Source organism: Paroedura picta, chromosome 10, assembly GCF_049243985.1.
Source record: "Paroedura picta isolate Pp20150507F chromosome 10, Ppicta_v3.0, whole genome shotgun sequence".
NCBI classification, from domain to species: Eukaryota; Metazoa; Chordata; class Lepidosauria; order Squamata; family Gekkonidae; genus Paroedura; species Paroedura picta.
In genome coordinates, this window is record NC_135378.1 from 70310934 (window position 1) to 70331282 (window position 20349).

Sequence of the window (20349 nt, forward strand, 5' to 3'; positions counted from 1 at the left end):
AGAGATCAACTCACCTGGGGAGAATGGCCACTTTGGAATGTGGACTCTATGGCAGGGGTAGTCAAGCTGCGGTCCTCCAGATGTCCATGGACTACAATTCCCATGAGCCCCTGCCAGCATTTGATGGCAGGGGCTCCTTGGAATTGTAGTCCATGGACATCTGGAGGACCGCAGCTTGACTACCCCTGCTCTATGGTATTGTCCTCTCCTCAAACCTCTCCATCCTCAGGCTCTTCTTGCCAGTGGGGTGTAGTGATTAAAGAGCTGCGGACTCTAATCTGGAGATCTGGGTTTGATTCCCTCCTCTTCCACATGCAGCCTGCTGGGTGACTTTGGGTCAGTTACAGTTCTCTTAGAGAGTTGTTCTCTCAGAGCTGTTCCGTTAGAGCTCTCTCAGCCTCATCTACCTAATAATGTGTCTGTTGTAGGGGTGAGGAAGGAAAAGGTTTGTAAGCCACTTTGGAACTCCTTTGGGTAGTGAAAAGCAGGGTATTAAAAAAACAGCTCCTCTTCTACACTTCTTCGAAATCTCCAGGTATTTCCCATGCCAGCGATGGCAGCGTTACCTAGGTAGGAGTTACCTTTGAATCAGCAAACTACATGTTGCGCTTGTTCCCTAAGCAAAAATTGAAAACTCCGCTCTGATTTTGATTTCCAGTTCTGGAAGAGAAACACGAGCCATCGTTTCCGCTTCTAATGTAGCTCCAAAGGAAATGAGAATGGGTAAGGGCAGGAGAGAAAGCACAGACCTGAGGCTTGTTCCCGTAAGCTAGGAGCAGGGCTTGGTATTACGTGGGATGCAAACTGGGTTTCTCTTTGCTTTATGGGAAAAGCAGGGGCTGAAGAGAAAAGGAAAGAGAAAGTGTACTGCTTGACATCATGTTTCTGGTCACTGCTGAAAAAAGCACTTGGTAAAAGCATGCTGCCAGGCTGCATCGAACCCTGTGGCCACCCCTTGAAGTTCCACCTCATGGTGCCCCTAAGGCGAGAGTGGAGCTGGCATCGCTTTCCTGTGCAGAGCAGGTGAGCTCAGCATCTGGGCCCTGACAGGACTGGGCTAGTCGGGGCTATTAGAGCTGTTCCTGAAAACAGTACTAGTGAAAGCGAAATGGAAAATTGTACCAGTAATCCGAGTACTAGTAACAGTGAAAACCACAAGAAAGCAATGTCAGTTCAGCCAGTGCCTGACTAAGGGAGCTGTGACTCTCAAAAGCCTGTGCCCTGAAAATCTTGTTTGTGTTTAAGGTGCTGCTGGGCTCAAACCTCACAGTTCATCCAACGTTTATGTTCCTTTATTTTTTTAGACATTTCCCCCCCTGCTTTTCAGCAAAAGTGCCCCCAAGCTGCTTAAAAATATAATGAAAACAGGCAAGTAAAATTGAGCATAATTTCATAACAAATGCACAAATTTTTAAAAATTTGTTGGGAAAGCAATGAATGAATTTTAAAAGTAATGAAATAAAAAAGAACACAGTTTTGTAAATCTTAAATGTGTTGTCCAACTGCAGATGATGCGTCCAGATCTGGAACCTCCTTTCCCTCATACTTTTACAGTAAGAAAGTCAAGTCCCCAGCGTTTAGGTAGCCAAGCTGATCTGCTGAATGCATGAGTTGCTTTCTGAATCCCCGTGTTCTAACAATGTGCTAACAGCTGTGTTTTTATGTTTCTTGCAGTACCGCCTTTTAATAAGCAGACTTTTTGTTTCTTTTGTGTGGTCAATCAATAGGATCCTTATTACAGATTTAATGATCTGGCCTACAGATGGATCTCCCTGGACAACTGGACCTATAGCAGAGAATTCCAAACTCTCTTTAACGTCAGGTATGAGAAGAAAACATCAGCACCATTCGGTGAACCCACTCGACTTTCAGTTTTAGGCCTTTTGGGCTACGTTAGAGCCTCTTGTGGCACAGAGGGATAAGCGGCAGAAATGCTGTCCGAAGCTGTCTGCCCATGAGGCTGGGAGTTCGATCCCAGCAGCCGGCTCAAGGTTGACTCAGCCTTCCATCCTTCCGAGGTTGGTAAAATGAGTACCCAGTTTGCTGGGGGGTAAACGGTAATGACTGGGGAAGGGTATTGAGTCTGCCATGAGAACGCTAGAGGGCATCACCCCAAGGGTCAGACATGACCCGGTGCTTGCACAGGGGATACCTTTACCTTTACCTTTTTATGGCAGAGGAAACCATCTGGCTGCATCAAGGCTTTTAATAAAATACGTTCAAGTCATCTCCCATTGTTAAAATGGTTTCTGAATTATACATTGCTGAAACTCATCTTGAAAATTGATATGAGACATGAGATCAAAACCTGATCTTTGTGTGTCGGATCTAAACCTTCATGATGCATGTTAGTTGCTTCTAGAGGTTACATGTTTATTAGTATTTCCAGAGCAGTAGAAATAGATGCTTCCAGAGATTGGCATGCTTAACGCTGCAACCTGTGATTTGCAAATGGGAAACCAGATTCAGGAATGTTGTGTGGTATTTCTCTTCCCTATCTGTTGTGAGTTTCCCATCTCTTATCTTGTCTGATTTAACCATGGCGCTCTGTATGCCTGCAAAGATGCTATGAGAAATCATCATTAATTTGGTTTCTCACATTAACCAGTGATGGCATACCAGATCCTCATTTCAGACTCTGGTCCAAATGAGAATTCCTGGTTGATGTCTGTACTAGGATCCAGATACAAGACAAGTAAGGCATTTAGGACTACAGAGAGGAAAGAAGGAAATTCACATTCTTGATGCTAACTCCAGATTTACGAACTAGAGCTCTTCAGGAATCAGCCTTACATCTGGCCACTAATTTAGTACTTCCCAATAATGCTGCATCCCTCTGTTCCCTTTCTGTAGCACGTGGCAGAAAGTCAGTTTGATTTTTGAAGGAGTGGATACAGTAGCTGAGATTGTGGTCAACAACATCAGTCTTGGAAGGACAAACAACATGTTCAGTAGATACGTGAGTGTTACCGCTTTTATGTTCTATAGGGCTTTCCACCACCGGGTACAGAGTAAAAGAAACTGATGATCTTGGGACTGTCTTCCAGAGCCGATTTTGGTGGTTATTTCTACTTTTTCAGTAGCTATTCTGCATATTCATCAATAATCCCATGTTATTTTAGATAACAGGCAAACCCAAAAGTTAGCATAGTGCTGTCCACACACAGTCACACTGGTGATGGAGTCAAATCAATGAACTTAGTACTGAATGATCTGACCAGTTTGGTTGTGCGTGCCATCATAAATGGGCTATAATAGATGGAGCAAGGATGGGATGGGAAGAGTCCATATGAACGGCTATAGCTGTTGGGTGTTGGCCAAGAAGGAGGGCTGTGTTGGTCTTTTATTTCCTGTGCCTTCACAGAGGCCTCTAGTGGCCAAGGCTTGCAAAAACAGGGGAAGGCTGCTAGATCAGGCTGTTGCCTGCTGCCGCCCAGATGTAATAGCCAGTGCCCAGGTCCTTCATTCCTTTCCTGCCTCCTTGGGGATGGCCAGATGTTGCACTGTTCCATTTAGATCTGTCCTGCTCCCCTGAAGACTCACTAGGCCTGCCGGATGCCTGCTTACTATACTATTTTTTGCAGTTCTGAGGCAGCAGGCATGGAAGGTTTATCGATCCTGTTAGAGCTCTGCTCTCCCCCTACATGCCTCATAAGCTGCCTTCAGCTTGGTGTCTGCCAGCTATGCAGACCTGACAGGAAGCTGTGTCTTGCACTTGTTTTCTTTGCCCCTGGGAAACAGCGCTGATGGATCTCAGCTTTGGCAGCCTTTGGAGTCTGTAAAGTACATTTAAGGGGCTTCAGGGACTCTCAGAATTGGCCCTGGTGGGGATTAGAGAGTGCCCAATGTAACACTTTTCTGTAAGGGGAGAAAATAATGGCTGGACTTCACCCGGGATAACTGAACTGGTGCCGAGCAGATGTTGCTTGTCAGAATGATTAGTGCATGGCGTCTATAATTCATATTTTTCCTGTCTCTGACACAGGGCTTTGATATTACTGATGTGATCCAAGAGGTCAATACCATTCAAGTTCACTTCTTGTCTGCCATTTGGTACGCCGCGGAGCAGAGTAAAAATCACCATGCGTACATAGTGCCTCCGGAGTGCCCTCCGCCTGTGCAGAAAGGACAGTGCCACGTTAATTTCATCAGAAAGGTAATAGCCACATGCCTGTGGATGGGAAGCCTTCGAGTGGGAAATTCAGAGGCAGAAAAAGGAGAAGTCGCGTTGGGTTTTATACCCTGCTCTTCTTTACCCTTAGGAGGCTTGGAGCAGTTTCTAAATACCTTCCCTTCCTCTCCTCACAGTTCGTACCTTGTGAGGTAGGTGGGGCTGAGAGAGCTCTGAGAGAACTGTGACGGGCCCCAGGCCACCCAGCAGATTTCATGTGGAGGAGGAGAAGTGGGTAATCAAACCTGGCTTTCCAGACTAGCTGCTGCTGCTCTTAACCACTACACCACACTGGATCTCTCTGTAATTATGGTCATGCCAAACGTACCTGGAATTTGCTGATTTCAGTTGTTACGTTTGGGAGGAATTGAATATGATTAACGGGACAGAGAAATGTTGGAAACCTCAAAACACATCCAGTGTTTAAAAAATCCCTCTGCAGAACAGAACCAGAGACAGATAATGCGTATTTCAGACACAAGCTGCTGGGAGATTCTTCTTTCATTGGAATTATCAAAGCTGAGCAGGGAACTAAGCCTAGAATGTGCAGCAAATTCCTTATGGCATAATCACGGCATAATACGGTTTCCAGGCTCTAGCTTGCCATTACTGAGAGCAATTGGAAGGTGGGTCCAGGCATCCGTATGTCACTTCAGCGTGCCACTAGACTCAAGCTTTGTTCCGCTGCTTCAGATCAACACAGCTTGCCACTTGAAACTACAAAAATTAGAAAGGAGAGTCTCTTCCTTTACAGTGTACCTGCTGCGATGGAATTGGGGATCTCAGTAAGCTGTTAACAAGGGCAGCTCTGGTGGCTACAATGGTTAATTAAAACATGGTGGGTCATCTTTCTGCTGTAGAATCCATATGTCGATTCTACCCTGTTGATTATAAATCAGCACAAGGGAGAAAACAACTTGGAACAGCTGTATTCCTATTTTGGGAGCAGAAGATTCTTGGAAGGTTGCTTTTCTATAATGCTGGGCTGGATGTTTTAAGTGTGAGGGAAAATGCTTCCTTAAGGGAGAGAGAGAGAGAGATTTTGTGCCTTGAAGGAATGTTGCAATCATGTCTTTGTTCTGATTAAACTGGTTCCTAATGAGGATTTAGTTTCTGTTTTTTTCCTTCCAGTCACACTGGTGTCTCCCTCTCTCTTCCTTCCAAGGAGAGCATGGCAGCAGCCTTGAACAGCAAATGAGGGGTCGCCACGTAATAGCGGATGCAGTGAAGGGGTCCCAAACTTCCATTGGTGGTGTAGGTCCCCTTGGTGGTCCAGCAGACACCTGACGTTAAGAGTCCTAAAGAAGGGCAGGAGGCATATGGAAGCCTTCCTCTTTGGCCAGCCAAGTTCTAGATGGTCTCAATGTCTCCCATCAAAGGACTCCACAATTCACATTAGACTAGTAGAGGAGACGGTATCCCCAAGGCTCATCGTCCCAATCTGTTCTTTGGGGACAAGAAACACAAGAAGAGCTGATTATTTGTGTTGGATTAGGCAGAGGAGGTTCACAGTTGGAAACCATGTTCAAAAAGATAGAGGCCCTTGTTTTTTTGATAGCAGTGGAAAAAAAAGATGTGTCCCAGTTTCTTAACCCTATCTCTGGGTGCGACTGATAGCATCTGGCAGTGACATTGCAGGACTCTGTTGGGTGCTATTGGGCAGTGTTGAGGAAGCTGGCCAGCCTTGGTTCTTCAGTCCAAGATGTGCACTCTGCCCCTTCTCTCCCCTGCATACAGCCCCAGTGGGATGGCTGTTAAGTTGCATCCGTGTTGTTGTGCAAAGCAAGCATTTGATTAAAACCATTTGTTTCAAGTGTTGCTGTTCTGAGATGACAAAATGCACAAAAACTTGTTCCAGGACATTAGTGGGAGAAATTAAATTAGTTGCAGAAATAATCTATCCTTAGTAGGAATGTCGTGGATCAATTTCTAGGACAAAACATGGGAAACGTTTCCTTATAGCATTTTAAGGCTCGATTCACACGTTTTGTTTTTTTTTTATGTTGTGAGGTCTGCATATAGTGACGCTATCACAATTTTCCCATGGAGAACATGCCAGAATTGCTGTGTTTAGATGTAACAATTGTATAAACTAGGTCAATGATTATTGCCCTTGTCTCCTCTTAACAGTAACTTTCTAGCTTGTCATTCCCCTTCTGGCCGCAGTGAAGTAAAAAGGATCTCCCACTCCGGCCTGGTTTTCTAAGAAATGGTCGCCTCTGACATTAACCTAGAAATAGGTGCTATGCCTGCTTCTTGGTGCATGCAACCTGATATCCTGGCAGGCAAGCGGATTCTCGGGGATACAGGGAACAAGCTGGATGTGTGCTGTGTGGGTTGCCAAAATTAGCGTGGCTCAGCTGCCAGTTATTAGGATTATAAATTTAGATCTGTAGGTCACTACTTGTGACTTTACTGAGATCTATTGTATACGTGCTTAAGGGTGGGGACCTCCGAGGCCAAGTCAAGACACAACTTGAAGAAGCGAGCGGTCAGCAGGTTGTGTTCACCCTAGGGACTGCAATGGAACAATCTCGTGCACGAAAGAGCTGAAGCTAGTGTGCCACACACAACTACCCACAGACTCAGTGTGGAGTGATCTCCATCTGGGGAATCTCTCTGCACATTGCCATATACTGCATGAGCCACTTTTTTGAGGCCTTATCTCATGTAGTTGGTGATATGTTGAGAAGGTGGAACCATTTTGGACCTGTGACCTTGGGGATCCTTACTACCTTGATCATGGTCCTTTCCTCTTAGCTGAGTAAGAACATAAGAAAAGCCCTGATGCATCAACCGTCTAGTCTGGGCAGGGTTTCATGATGGCCCTGGAAGCGTTTCCTGAATGGGTGGGAGTTTAATTTAATTAATTAAATGTATGTATGTATGTATGTAAAGGTAAAGGTATCTCCTGTGCAAGCACCGGGTCATGTCTGACCCTTGGGGTGATGCCCTCCAGCGTTTTCATGGCAGACTCAATACGGGGTGGTTTGCCAGTGCCTTCCCCAATCATTACCGTTTACCCCCCAGCAAGCTGGGTACTCATTTTACCGACCTCGGAAGGATGGAAGGCTGAGTCAACCTTGAGCCGGCTGCTGGGATCGAACTCCCAGCCTCATGGGCAGAGCTTTCACCTTACCACTCTGCGCCACAAGAGGCTCGCTATATATGTATGTATGTACATTTTAAATTTGTTAAACATTTCATAGAATCATAGAATCATAGAGTTGGAAGGGAATACAGCAATACAGTGCGGGGGATGGGGAGGAGAGCGATGCACGTCTCAAGTGGCAAATGTCATGTCGAATCTGTGTCTGAGAAGAAGATGGAGGCTGGCCCAGCAGGGTCTGGAAGACTTTTAACAGTGCCTGGCTTGGACACAAGCCTAGACTATTGAGGGGTGCCCCTGGTGGTTGGGGACAGTATGCCATACCGTAAGGCAGGGTCCTGCCATATGCAACCACAGGCCTGGTCAGTTCTTAGTTAGAAGGAGTGTTTGACCCAGATACTGTACACAGATGTTCCTCAGCAGTGTAATCAAGACAGAAAGAGTTTTAAAACTACTACACCAAAACTCTGGAAGTTGGCTTGCATACATCTGAACTGAGGGTCCTGCTTTAGCCCTTAAGGGTTTGAGAAGGTCAATTTCTCCATCCCTTCCCATGTTTCCTTCCCTCCCTGCTTCGATACCCTCTACCTTCAGCACTATCTCCCGCCTTCTAGCTCATGCTCAGCATTTACCTCATCTGCAGGTCATCTCGTTTCATTGCTGTTCTCGTAAACGCTCTGTCATCAAGAGCGAGTGATAAACATTTACATAAATGTTTAGCAAAAGAAGGCTAAATGTATTAGATAAAGAGCGATAAATGTTTTATATTTGACTGTTTAAAAATGGTTTTGTTTCCAGTGGAGAGAAAGCAAGCAAGAAAATGAAAAACATGTTGCTGAGACTGTCCACACTCTCTCTTCCTCCCTCCAGGAGAACATTCCCGTGATGAAGGGACCAGCCTTTCTGACGCGTGTGTGTCTAATTCATTCCAGGAGCAGTGCTCGTTCAGCTGGGACTGGGGTCCCTCTTTCCCTACTCAGGGAATTTGGAAGGACGTTAGGATTGAAGCGTACAATCTTTGTCATCTGATCTATTTCTCTGTGGCTTCTCACTATGGTAAGTCCTGAACTCTGTAAAGTGGATTGGGCAAAAATGGATTTTTTATTCTGGGGAAACTTAATGCTTCGGCATTAACAGCTGGTTTTTAAACTCCCCGGGAACTTTATCTCCTCTCATTTAGTTGAGAAATACTCTGCAAACATATTCTGTCTGTAATGGAGGAGAAATCTTAGCTGAATGGCGGGGGATCAGTCTCTGACAGCTCCAGTTTTTAAAAAAGAATCTCTGGCAAACTGTAGGGCTGAGGCCTGACAGAGCATTCACTCTTCAGCTAGGTGGACCCAAGATCCAACCTGCTGTGAAGCAGCCTCACCTCTGAATTCATAGCATCTCTGTGTTTGCTTCTTTACACCGGCTCCCTTCCAGAGCAAGGGTAGTCAACCTGTGGTCCTCCAGATGTCCATGGACTACAATTAACATGAGCCACTGCCAGCATTTGCTGGCAGGGGCTCATGGGAATTGTTGTCCATGAACATCTGGAGGACCACAAGTTGACTACCCCTGACATAGAGCATCGACTTTCTGGTACTCACTTCAAAAATGAAATCATTCTGTCTGGAAATATTTGTCCTCTCCATTCATTTTTTTTTCTTTAAAAGCCATTCATTGTGTCCCGTTCTTATATTGATTTATTGCATTTATACCACACTTTTCTCTCCAAAGGGGCCCACAAGTGGCTTGCAACATTCTCACCTTTCTCCATTTTACCCTCACAACAACCCTGTGAGGTAGGTTAGGCTGAGAGTGTGTGCCTAGCCCAGCATCATGCAGTAAAACTTCCATGGTGGAGTGGGGGTTGGAACGTGGGTCTCCCAGATTCCAGCCTGTCACTACACCATGCTGGCTCAAATGAGGCTCCCTGTAATTTCCCATGCAGCTTCTTGGTCAGGTCCACACACTCATTTAAGTTCAGCAACACTGTCTTATCAAGTCTGCCCAGAACTTTCCCTGGGCCTCTAAATGTCACATTTCTGTCCCTTCTCTGTTATACAGACGTGTTCCTACAATAACTCTTTCTTGTCCTCTCATTTTTCTGCCACCTTAATGTGATTCTCTTATCTCTTTCTGAATTTATTTACGTACGGTGTGACAGGTGTGTAATGTAGCCATGAGATTCTAAATCTGTCAAGCTGCCAGGCAAGAGATGTTGGTTGGTGGTTCGCCATTGCCTGCCCCCACGTCATGGCCCATATGGTTCCTTGGAGGTCGCCCTTCCAAGTGCTAGCCAGGGCCGGCCCTTTCTGAAGCCTTCTCCCCATTCTCCACGAGGTCCCAATTGTTTTTTGGAGCCTTCCCGAAGCGCCTCTAGCCCCAGTTTATGGGCTGTGCTTACAACAAACCCTTGGATGCTCTGCACACAGAGAAATCAAAATGCAACACTCTGTTAGGTGAAATCCAAATTCATTTATATTGGGCACTATAAAATGCCACATAATAATATAATAATAAATAATAAAAGTTCAAAGACAGAGTTCCAGATAAAAGACCGTTTCGACAGATCTTCATCCATCTGCCCATTTCCTTCGCCATTTACCTTTGTCAGAAGAAAGGATTCAGGCATTGTTATCAGCTTAGTGGGATTCAAGCCTAGAGAAATCCTTTTCTTCTACATAGGCTGATGAATCTCCCAAATTATTATTTGGATGCCACCCTTTATCAACACTGGCATCACCCAAGTGTTACATAATAGAAACCCTGGGGAGATGATCGTCCAATGGAAATTATGCAATGTGCAGTTTGTGGGATGTTTTGCATCTCTACTTACTATATTATTATGTGGCATCTTATAGCTCCTAATATAAATGAATTTGTTTTTTGCTTTTGTTGCGTTTTGTTGCATTTTTGCCTTTCTGTATGATGTATTTACACTGTGTGCCTTCTTTGTTGCATGAATGCCCTGCAAACAAAGCTCACTGCAAGCGTTAAGTCCCAAGAATGGGCTTTCCATGTAGGGACAATCTTCATATGGAGTTGATGATCTGAAGGCAATTCATATTATCTTGCACAAACTCCCACCCATGACTAAACTGCAGCACAAAGTGGCAGCAGGGTCATGCCTTCTTGTTCCCTCCCTGCACCCTGTTTGCCCTTGTAACCAAAATGTTGTCTAAACCTAATTTCTAAAAGGAAAGCTGTTTCCCTTTGATGCTTAACTACCTCTTGCATTCAGTGCACATGCTCCCTATTTATTACCCTCTGGTCAGAAAGCCCTTCCTTCACTTCCTGGATGTTCTGCTGGTATTACAGTCTAAGGGTTCATGGCAAGATAAGAGGTGTGGGAGGCAGCTACCTGAGCATGGCTTATGTCTGACCACAATTGGAGAGGGTTTCCTGTTCTATGTTTGTCTTAAAGTCGTCTAACCAGTTTCTGTCAAGCAGTGATTACTTGTTTATCTTCTGGCTTGCGCTCAGGTTGACTGAAACAAAACGTAGTTTCTCGTGTTGGGAATGATGTCACAAATAGGTATCTATCTATGCGTTGTAGTAAGGAAGAAGAGGAAAGGTTGGTTTTTATATTCTGCTTTTTACTACCCTAAGGAGTCTCAGAGTGGCTTGCGATCTCCTTCCCTTTCCTTTTCCCACAACAGACACTCTGTGAGGGAGGTGAGGCTGAGAGAGCCCTGATATTACTGCTCAGTCAGAACAGCTTTATCAATGCTGTGACAAGCCCAAGGTCACCCAGCTGGCTGCACATGGAGGAACAGGGAATCAAACCCGCCTCGCCAGACTAGAAGCCACTGCTCTTAACCACCACACAAACATGGAAGTGTTTGTTGATATAATTTTTGCCTACGAGACCCACATAGCATTAAGAGGGTGACCCTGGAAGTTCTGGTTTCAAATTTTGCCTCAGCCATAAGTTCTGTGGGCGGCTATGCAAAAACAAAAAAAGACCCACCAAAATTTGAGTTCAGTGACACCTATGAGACCAACAAAGCTTTATTCAAGGGATAAGTATCACGCAGTCTCGGCCTCCCACTCGTCATGTGGAGTTGATAATTACTTAGAATTGTTGTGGACTGTAGGTGGAATGCTTTGAGCTCTGTCAGAAATAATAAGGGAAACAATCTACGTGAAGCCTCTGAAGTCCCATTGATTTCAATGGGAACGTTAAGATATATCTCCTACTAAAGTCTGTGGGCCTTTCCTTGAATGCTGTCGAATTACAACTGACTTATGAAGATGACCTTTAGGATGCTTTGGGCTGATCCTGCGTTGAGCAGGGGGTTGGACAAGATGGCCTGCATGGCCCCTTCCAACTCTACGATTCTATGATTCTATGACCTGTATGGTTTGTAAGACAACAGGAATCCAGAGGTGGTTTGCCACTGCCTGCCTCGGTGCAGGAACCCTGATAGTCTGTAGTGGTCTGACTAGAGGCAATCCTGCTTCGCCTGTACAAGCGGATGAGATCGGGCTAGGCTGGACCAGGCAGGTCAGGGTCAGTGGACCTCAGAGGTACTTAAGTTGGGATGTTTTAACTATTGTAATTACTGTTGTTATTTTTACATTGTTACCTTTAATGATTATGCTTTATTTACCATGTTAACAGCTCAGAGCTGGTTTTTTGGGAAGGGTGGTCATAGAAATCCAAAAAATAAGTATGTAGAAGAAGAAGAGTTGCTTCTCATAGGCCGCTTTTCTCTACCCAAAGGAGTCTCAAAGCAATCGCCTTTCCTTTCCTCTCCCCACAACAGACACCCTGTGAGGTGGGTGAGGCTGAGGGAGCCCTGATGTTACTGCTCAGTCAGAACATCTTTATCAGTGCCGTGATGAGCCCAAGGTCACCCAGCTGGCTGCATGTGGAGAAGGAGCGGGGAATCAAACCCAGCTTGCCAGATTAGAAGTCCTAACCACTATACCAAACTGGTAGGTAGAAAGGTAAATAGATAGGTAGATAAGTAGGTAGGTAGGTAGATTGATAGATAGTTAAATTAAGCACCTTTTATGGGCAGGTCAGTATGTGATACTCCTAGAAATACCTGTGTGCCTCTGCCAGGGTTAATGGATTTGGAATTCCATGGAATGCCACCAGGCAAGAGTCACAAGTATGTGGCTTCCGACTCCACCTGTTGATAACCAGATTTGCACTCAGGTATTATTTCACTCAGCTGGGAGTGCTTCTAGACTATGGCTGATTGATTATGGAGCTGATTTAGAAGAGGGTGAAAAAACCCAATTTGGAATAATGCACAGTGGGAATTTAGCCCCCCCCCCCTCCGCTCCGTTTTAAGTTATTCAGTTTATGGGCATGACCAGTATGAGAGCTAGCCTGGTGTAATGGTTAAGAGCGGCAACCTCTAATCTGGAGACCCAGATTTGATGCCCCACGCTTCTTCATGCAGCCAGTTGGGTGATCTTGGTTAGTCACAGTCCTGTTAGAGCTGTTCTCACAGGGCAGTTCTGTCAGAACTCGCCCACCTCACAGGATGTCTGTTGTGGGGGAGAGGAAGGGAAGGCAATTGTAAGCTACTTTATTACTCCTCTGGGTAGTAAAAAGTGGGGTACGAAAACCCAGGTCGTCTTCTTCCTGGAATACAAAGTATCTATTGGGCTCATTCATATTTTTAAAAAGTAGATAAAACCTTGTTTTTCTCTGTCTGTCTCTCCTCCCACCTGCATCCCCCATTTCTGTAGCAGAGAAGTTGGGCTGCCAGAGATTTGGAAAGTTCAGAGAAGTGCTGTCCTGTTTTCCTGTCCGGCCCCCATGTGAAGAGAGATCAGCATGGCGTGGCATATCCATATGACATGAAGAATGCTGACCTTCATACATTGGTGCATGAAGGGCAGCGTTCCCTGTTCTGACTGGCAGCGGATTTTGGGTCTCAGGCAGAGGTCTTTCACATGAGCTACTGATCCTTTTAGCTGGAGATGGCAGATGTGCTACTATTGAGGCAGGTTTACATGTTTGCTTGTTTTTTTCAGGAGGGGCGGGGTGAGAGGTCTTCCTCTTTTATATAATTACATAATATAAAGCACTAATTACAGTTCCAGAAAAGAAGGAAGGGCTCCTTTGCACCTCGATCACAGCTTGCAATGCCAGTCTCAAGTGTTTTCTGCTGTGCATTCTGTACACTCAAAATGTTCCCAATATTATGAGCTCATGTGACTCCCTCCCATTTTTTATGCTTTGCTGGGCAGTATGGAAAATGGAGCTTTCCAGCTGCTTGTCAGTTTTTTTAAAAAAAGGATCTGGTTAGCTTCAACATCACCCCCCCCCTCTTTCCCTGCATTCCTTACTGTTCCCTTTCATTGACAAACTGATGCTAAAATGCAAGTGTAAATTCTGAAGCATGAGGGTTGTTTAAATGGAAGGTACTTGCAGCACGCCACCCTGTAGCCGCGATTTGTGTAATTTTTAAAAAACGTTGGATGCCAGCCCCCACATCTCACAAGTGATGTCCCACCCTGATTTAGAAAAGTACATTTTAAAAAATGCAGCCGCAGAATAAATACACTGGAGGAAAAAGCATGGTACATAAGGTAGGCACAGAATCTGAATCTAAATGCTTCCTGTTCTGAAAATCTGTAGTCAGAGGTGCCAGCGTAATGGGCCTAAATCATTTGATGGCCTGACCCCTAAATCTTGTTCTGGTTTCCCTTTCAAAGAGTGCAGCTAGGAATCTCAGGTACCGGTAGCTGACATTTGAATGACAGGCTGGGGTGAGGGGAGGGTGTCAGTATGACAAGAGATAACTCTTGGTTTACCAGCAAGGGCAAAGAAAAAGAGCAGTGCATGCCTTTGATTTCTTGCTTGGACTGTTACCTGGACTCCAAGGGAAAGGGCAACGGCTACATTTCTGAAGGGGGGGGGGGGGGGAAGCAGCCACAAGGCAATAACAAAGGCATCTGGTTTCCTGCACTTACTGATTTACTGATATAGCCCATTGTCCATCGAGAAGATAATTAGCCAAGCCTTTGCCAAGAGACAGGTAGTTTATTCAAGCAAAGTGTGAGGGATGAAAAAAAAAACTCTTGCTGGGAATACCCCTGGAAGTGAATCATTCTCAGAGCTGCAGGTTTTTCTGGAATACAGCAGGGGACCTTCCCTGATGATTTGTTAGCATACTGTGGCTTCCAGTGCACTTGAGTGGCCAGGGAGAAACAGCAATAGGCCCCACGAAGTCCAGACACAATGGGCTTAATTCATTCCCCCAGTCGCAGCTCTAGTCACTTCATGGGCTATGGCGGGGAAGAATTTCATGCATTTTTCTTTCAATGCCCCATTTGTTCACAGCACAGCAGTGATTTTGCTGCCGAGAAACTGTGATCTCTTTCAAAACAGCTGTGTTCATACATAGACTGAATAAAAGCATGTATAACAGATGTGGAAAGCTCCCTTAAAAATGACCAGAGCGTTCTTGTTTCTTCTGAGGCCTCGTCAGTGTAAAATGGCTGCTATAATTCTATTTTTTTTATTGTTGTGTGAGAAAATTGCTACCCAAATCTGTTTTGCCAAGGTTAATTTGGTGTCACGCACTAAGTGAGATGAAAACCCTAATTTCTTCTTCACATACGTTGAAGTACCACCGTGAGTAAAACACGCTCGGAAATTGTGGTAGGTATCTCCATTTCCAGGCCTTGAGGTAACCCGAGCACGGATGGTTCTGTGAACGCTTGTGTTTATAGCTACCTCGTTTTATTTTTTTTCCAATCCTACCTTTCCACTAAAAGCCTCTAAGGCAGCTCACAAGCATTTACTTCCACCGTTGTGGTGATTTGTCACAATTTTTCCAGCCACCTGACTGTGGAGGTTGCTGGTAGCTCTACAGTTACTGCTCTCTGCCCAAGAAGTGTAGTGAAGCCTGCATGGAATTATCCCATTTCATTCTCAGACATCCTGTGTGAGGAAGGTTAAGAAGAATCCTGCTGGATCATAACAAAGAGCCATGTAGTTCAACATTCCATTTCTCGTCATGGCTGGTCAGAGGCTTAGAGGACGTTCCTAAGTGGAGCAGAAACCCCTTCCTTGGTTGCTGCCCACAAACTGATACCAGAAATGCCTCTGCCTCTGAGCATGGAAATTCCATTCACTGGCCATGACCAAAAGCCATTGAACATATCTCTGTGCATGATGTGCCTTCAAATCACTTCCGACTTATGGCAACCTTCTATATTACTGAAGAAGAGTTGGTTTCTATGCCCAAAGGAGACTCAAAGCAGTTTACAGTTGCCTGACTTTCCTCTCCTCACAACAGACACCCTGTGAGGCATGTGGGGCAGAGAGAGCTCTGAGAGAACGTGACTGGCCCAGCGTCACCCGGCTGGCTGCATGTGGAGAAGTGGGGGAATAAAATCTGGATCTCCAGACCAGAGGCTGCTTCTGTTCACCACTGCACCACACCGACCTAAACACCCCATCATTAACTGTATGAACTAATGACCACCACAATGTGTTATCATTATTTGCTCAGATCCTGCAAATGGAAGGCCGTGGCTTACTTTACTGAGTCAATCCACCCCATGTTGGGTCTTCCTCTTTTCCTGGCATTATTATACTTTCCATTGGGTCTTCTCATCTCCAGTCCCCTTTTAAAATCATCCAAGGTAATGGCCATTTTTACACCTTGTGGCGATGAATTCCATACATCAGGCGTAGTCAACCTGTGGTCCTCCAGAGGTTCATGGACTACAATTCCCATGAGCCCCTGCCAGCATTCACTGGCAGGGGCTCATGGGAATTGTAGTCCATGAACCTCTGGAGGACCACAGGTTGACTACCCCTGCCATACATGACTTGAGGTTACACTGAAGGGGATTGAATTCTCTATGGCTGCCTGCTTAGGATCATAACAGAATGGGAATTTGAACCTCCACTCTCCAGACCAAGGGTTGAGATAAAAGCAAGGTTCTATGCTCCATGTAAATAAAGATGTAAAGGAGACCATCATGTCTCACACACGAACCCTTTCTTGCTTTGTTTTTGTTCAGAGCGCAACTCTCGACAGTGGAGCCTCGAAATAGAGTCGGATTTTGATGTCGTCAGCTCCAAGCCAGTTGGTGGTCTCGTGACAGTGAGCATTCCTGAGCTCCAGACACTGCAGGCCCAAGCCATAGAGCTTCGTCCTGGAGAAAGCAGCATCAGGCTGAAAATAAACATAAGTAAGGTGAGGTCCCTCATCAGACCTGCCGGAGCAAAAGCACATCAGACCTTTTCAATGGGAGTTTTAGGAAACGCTGGGGTTTTTTGATGGCCCTGGAAGAATTTTGCCAATTGGGTGGGAGTTAATATATATATAATATATATATGAATTATATGACCATGGATTATATATGGTCATGTTGACTCCCTCTCAGTGGTCAAAGATGGGCCCGGAGGGTTGGAAAGGGAAGGGACCCCAGTCATAAAATCCTCGCTGGCTACCTCCAGACAAGCCAAGGGAAGCAGAGCACTGGCACATTGTTGCCTTTCATGCGCAAGCCCAGCTGAGCCCTGTGACAGCAGCAGCCAGCTAGGCTACACGAGAGCCACCTTTCTTGCTGTTGTGCCTGGAGCTTGGCAAAGCAGGCAGGCCAGAGAGAGCAACATTGGGGTTGGGGGAGCAACGTTGTGGATACCTGCCCTGGCTGTGTTCCTGGCCCAGGGGTGTAGGCTGCTGGGCTGTTTCTGGCATGGAGCAGCAAGGAGTGATGGATCATGATGTCACATCTAGTGGGAGCGTCTGGGTGATGTCACTTCTGGTGATCTGTGACTTCGGTTGGCGTGGCAGGGAAGTGTGGCCTGCTGACATCACTTCTAGGCTTTCTCAAACCCTGAGGAATAATGTTTCAGGGGTTTCTCAATGGTAAAAAGGCTGAGAAAGGCTGGTCTACGTGAAAGCTGATGTCACATACCAAGCTCAGCAAAGATCACTGGGTCATGGATGGTTTTATTGTCTTGCAAGCCCACAGTAACTGTGCGTTCTATTCAGGCAGAATTAAGCAGTTTTAAAGGTGTGCCTAAATCTGTCCTGTTGACACAAAAGTGCTTAATTTGGACTTGATTGCAGCATGCGGTGTCCCTCTTTGTCACAACTGGGTGTAAACTGCACGGAGCTTTTATTCCAATCCCAGGTCGATTCAGTCCCTGCCCTCTACACAGAATGTGATTTCCGTTTTGATTTTGGGCGATTTAAATTTTCCTCTGCAGCAAGAAGGATAGATCCGGAGTGACCCTACCTTTATTGTGCGATATCTTAGAGTGCTTTTAATGCTCAATATTATTAAAATCGGATTGAGAAAGCAGGCTGTTTTGAATCTGGGCTTTGCTCCATGGTAGAGAACCCCTGATTGGCCAAAGCTGATCATGTGAAAAGCTTGCCTTCAAGGAGAAGCCCCTAATTTCTCTCAACTTCTGTTGGTCTTGGATTTTTTTCTCCCTCCTCTGCCTTCTTCGATCCTCTCTCCCCGCCCCCTCCAAGAAAAGAAAGAGGATCCCTGCTTGGCTCCTCTCCCCCCCCCCCATTCAAGAAAAGAAAGAAAGAGGCTTGGCTCCCCCCCCCTTCTGAACTACCCTAACCATGTGCAGAACACTTTCCTGTTTCAATGGGGGGGGGGGAAGAGGAAGACCCGAGTTCAAATCGATTTGAATTCAACAGGATTGACAATGGAATAAACAAAGTAAGTGCAGACTCTGCCCTGGAGAAGACAGCATTTTCCAAGGTGGTAACAGCTTTCCTGCTTGATTGCCTGGGCATGATGCTTCACGCCATAGACGAACAGGTGTATTTTGGCTCCTGTTGGAGCTTTTCCTTTTGTGCTGCTGATTGCATCCTGTGCTCTGTAAGGTCTTTGCAGAGAATCTTTAGAAGGTGATGTGAAAACTGCTGCTTTCAATGTCATGTGTCTCCTCAATGCATCATGAACATTCGCTTGGTCGTGTTTTCTGTGTTGCCTTGCCAATGTGAAATTCTAAAAGTTTCACTTTCTTATTCAAGAAAAACTCCTAAGTGGGCAGGAAAGTAAACTGGTTGGACCAAGGTGACTTAAAAAGCTATATAACAGAGTTAATTTAGATTTAAAATATTTTGAATGACCCAGAATTCAGACAACCTGTTCTGTGGTCCAGTGTCACACCTTCAGAGAAAGGCCTGATTTCAGTACTTTATCAGGTTCAGAGGATTCAGCCAGCAGTGTCTGGTAATGTGGTAACATCCATGTTTAATGAGAAATATGTTTTCTCCACATCACTTATGAAAACATCCTTAGAATTTGCCCTGGTATAATATACAAAGGTGTGTGCTAAAGAAATGGCTTCTTCATTTTTTTTGAGTTGATTTGTTTCTGTTAGAAGACAAACTTTGTCCCATTTCTGATTTTGTTGTAACGGCGCTAAGGAGGTTGTGTCTCTGCAGAAATATATTCCTCCTTGAGGCTAATCTTTCTGTGTAAACTTGTAACATCAACATTTTGTTGTCAACATGAACAAGCTTGTGTAAAGAGTCTGCCAGGTGTCTAAGGTGTGTTCAGATCAGGTGAGAACTGAGTATAGAAATGGAAACTGTTAGGAAGGACGTGAATATTCTTGGTTGCTTTCTTTCTCCTGGTCCCAAACCTGGCTTATTTCTGCCCTGCGATAATTTCGAGGACTGCCCTTTCTGACTTCAGAGGTAGGCTTGCCAACCTCCGGGTGGTGGCTAGAGATTTCTGGCTACTACAACAGCTCTCTGGGTGGCAGAGATCAGTTCGTCTAGGGAACATGGCTGCACTGGAAGATGGACTCAATACTATTATACCCCATTGAAGTCCCTTCCCTCCCCAAACTCCACCCTCATCTGGTTCTACCCCAGAATCTCCAGGTGTTTTCCAGCCTGGAGGTGGTGGCCCTATTCAGAGGGCCCCAGCTGACCGTAGGCCTTTCTGAATTAGCCCCTTGGACAGAGGAAGTTTGAAATATATCAGACATGTCCCAAGCCTTTGTGGAGCTTTGATGCATGCACAGGGTACTACTGGTGTCAGGAGGGCACTGTCTACACCAGGGGTAGTCAAACTGCGGCCCTCTAGATGTCCGTGGACTACAATTCCCAGGAGCCCCTGGCAGCATTCGCTGGCAGGGGGCTCCTGGGAATTGTAGTCCACGGACATCTGGAGCGCCGCAGTTTGACTACCCCTGGTCTACACTATGCCACGCATCGAGAGGGGGATCCTTCCAGTACATAAATCAGCCATTGTCAAGAACAGTTACGAGTAACCCCAGAGTTACTCCAGAGCCCCGGAAGGGTTACTCCAGTTGGGGGGTGGATTTAATTTAATTTTTTAAAAAAACTAACCCTGAGAGGCATCAGGAGGACAGAGCAGTTTTCTGCTTCTCTGTCTGATCTGCAGTGGCCTTGGTGAATTCACACCAAGGAGCAGGAAAAGGAGCAGGAGGGAGATCTCCAAAAGTTACAAGTGATCTCCAAATTACGCCTATCATTTTCCCTGAGGAGAATTGCTGCTTTGCATGGTGGGCTTTATGGCCATTGAGGTGAATGCTTCCTTGTTTTGTTCAGGCAAGGTGCTGCAGACCAAAAAATGAAACTAACTTCTTATTTAACCAAGCATTTTATTGTATTAGTGAAGCCATGCATACTGTAAACAAGTGACTTGTGGGGGCGTGGCAGGGAGGTGTGGTCAGCCAGGATCACTTTCAGGGTTACTTGAAGTCTAGAGAATATTTTAGAGCTTACTCTATGGTCAAAAGGCTGAGAAAGGTTGCTGATATAAATGGCATTCTTTGATGCTTTGAAGGAAACGGGATAGTGTGTGCAAATGAACATGCATAGTGTGTGCAAATGAAAATGCATAGGCAGCAAAACGCTTATGGGTGTGTGTGTGTGTGTGTGTTAACAAAGCTGCTGAATCTTAAGTAGCTGGTGACACTCAACCCATCAACTCTGCTTGTGTCTGCTCTTGTTCTCCAGCCCTGCTCTGAGCAGGTGGAGAGAAATGGTGCTTCTTACATGTGATGTCATCATCTCTGTCCCCTGTGAGCCACACTTGTAACAAGGTCAGCACTTTCGATCCAAAACATTAAACCTGATGGCCAGTT

The 20349-nt window shown here is 45.5% G+C and overlaps 1 protein-coding gene across 1 annotated transcript in view; it reads left to right on the plus strand.

Moving 5' to 3' along the window:
• Positions 1–20349, plus strand: part of MANBA (mannosidase beta) — a 63330-nt gene that overhangs the window by 16417 nt on the left and 26564 nt on the right. Inside the window, exons 2-6 of the mRNA XM_077300762.1 lie at positions 1728–1822; positions 2854–2959; positions 3986–4156; positions 8213–8336; positions 16272–16447. Of these exons, the coding sequence (XP_077156877.1) occupies positions 1728–1822; positions 2854–2959; positions 3986–4156; positions 8213–8336; positions 16272–16447 (672 nt within the window). The remainder of the gene's footprint in view (positions 1–1727; positions 1823–2853; positions 2960–3985; positions 4157–8212; positions 8337–16271; positions 16448–20349) is intronic.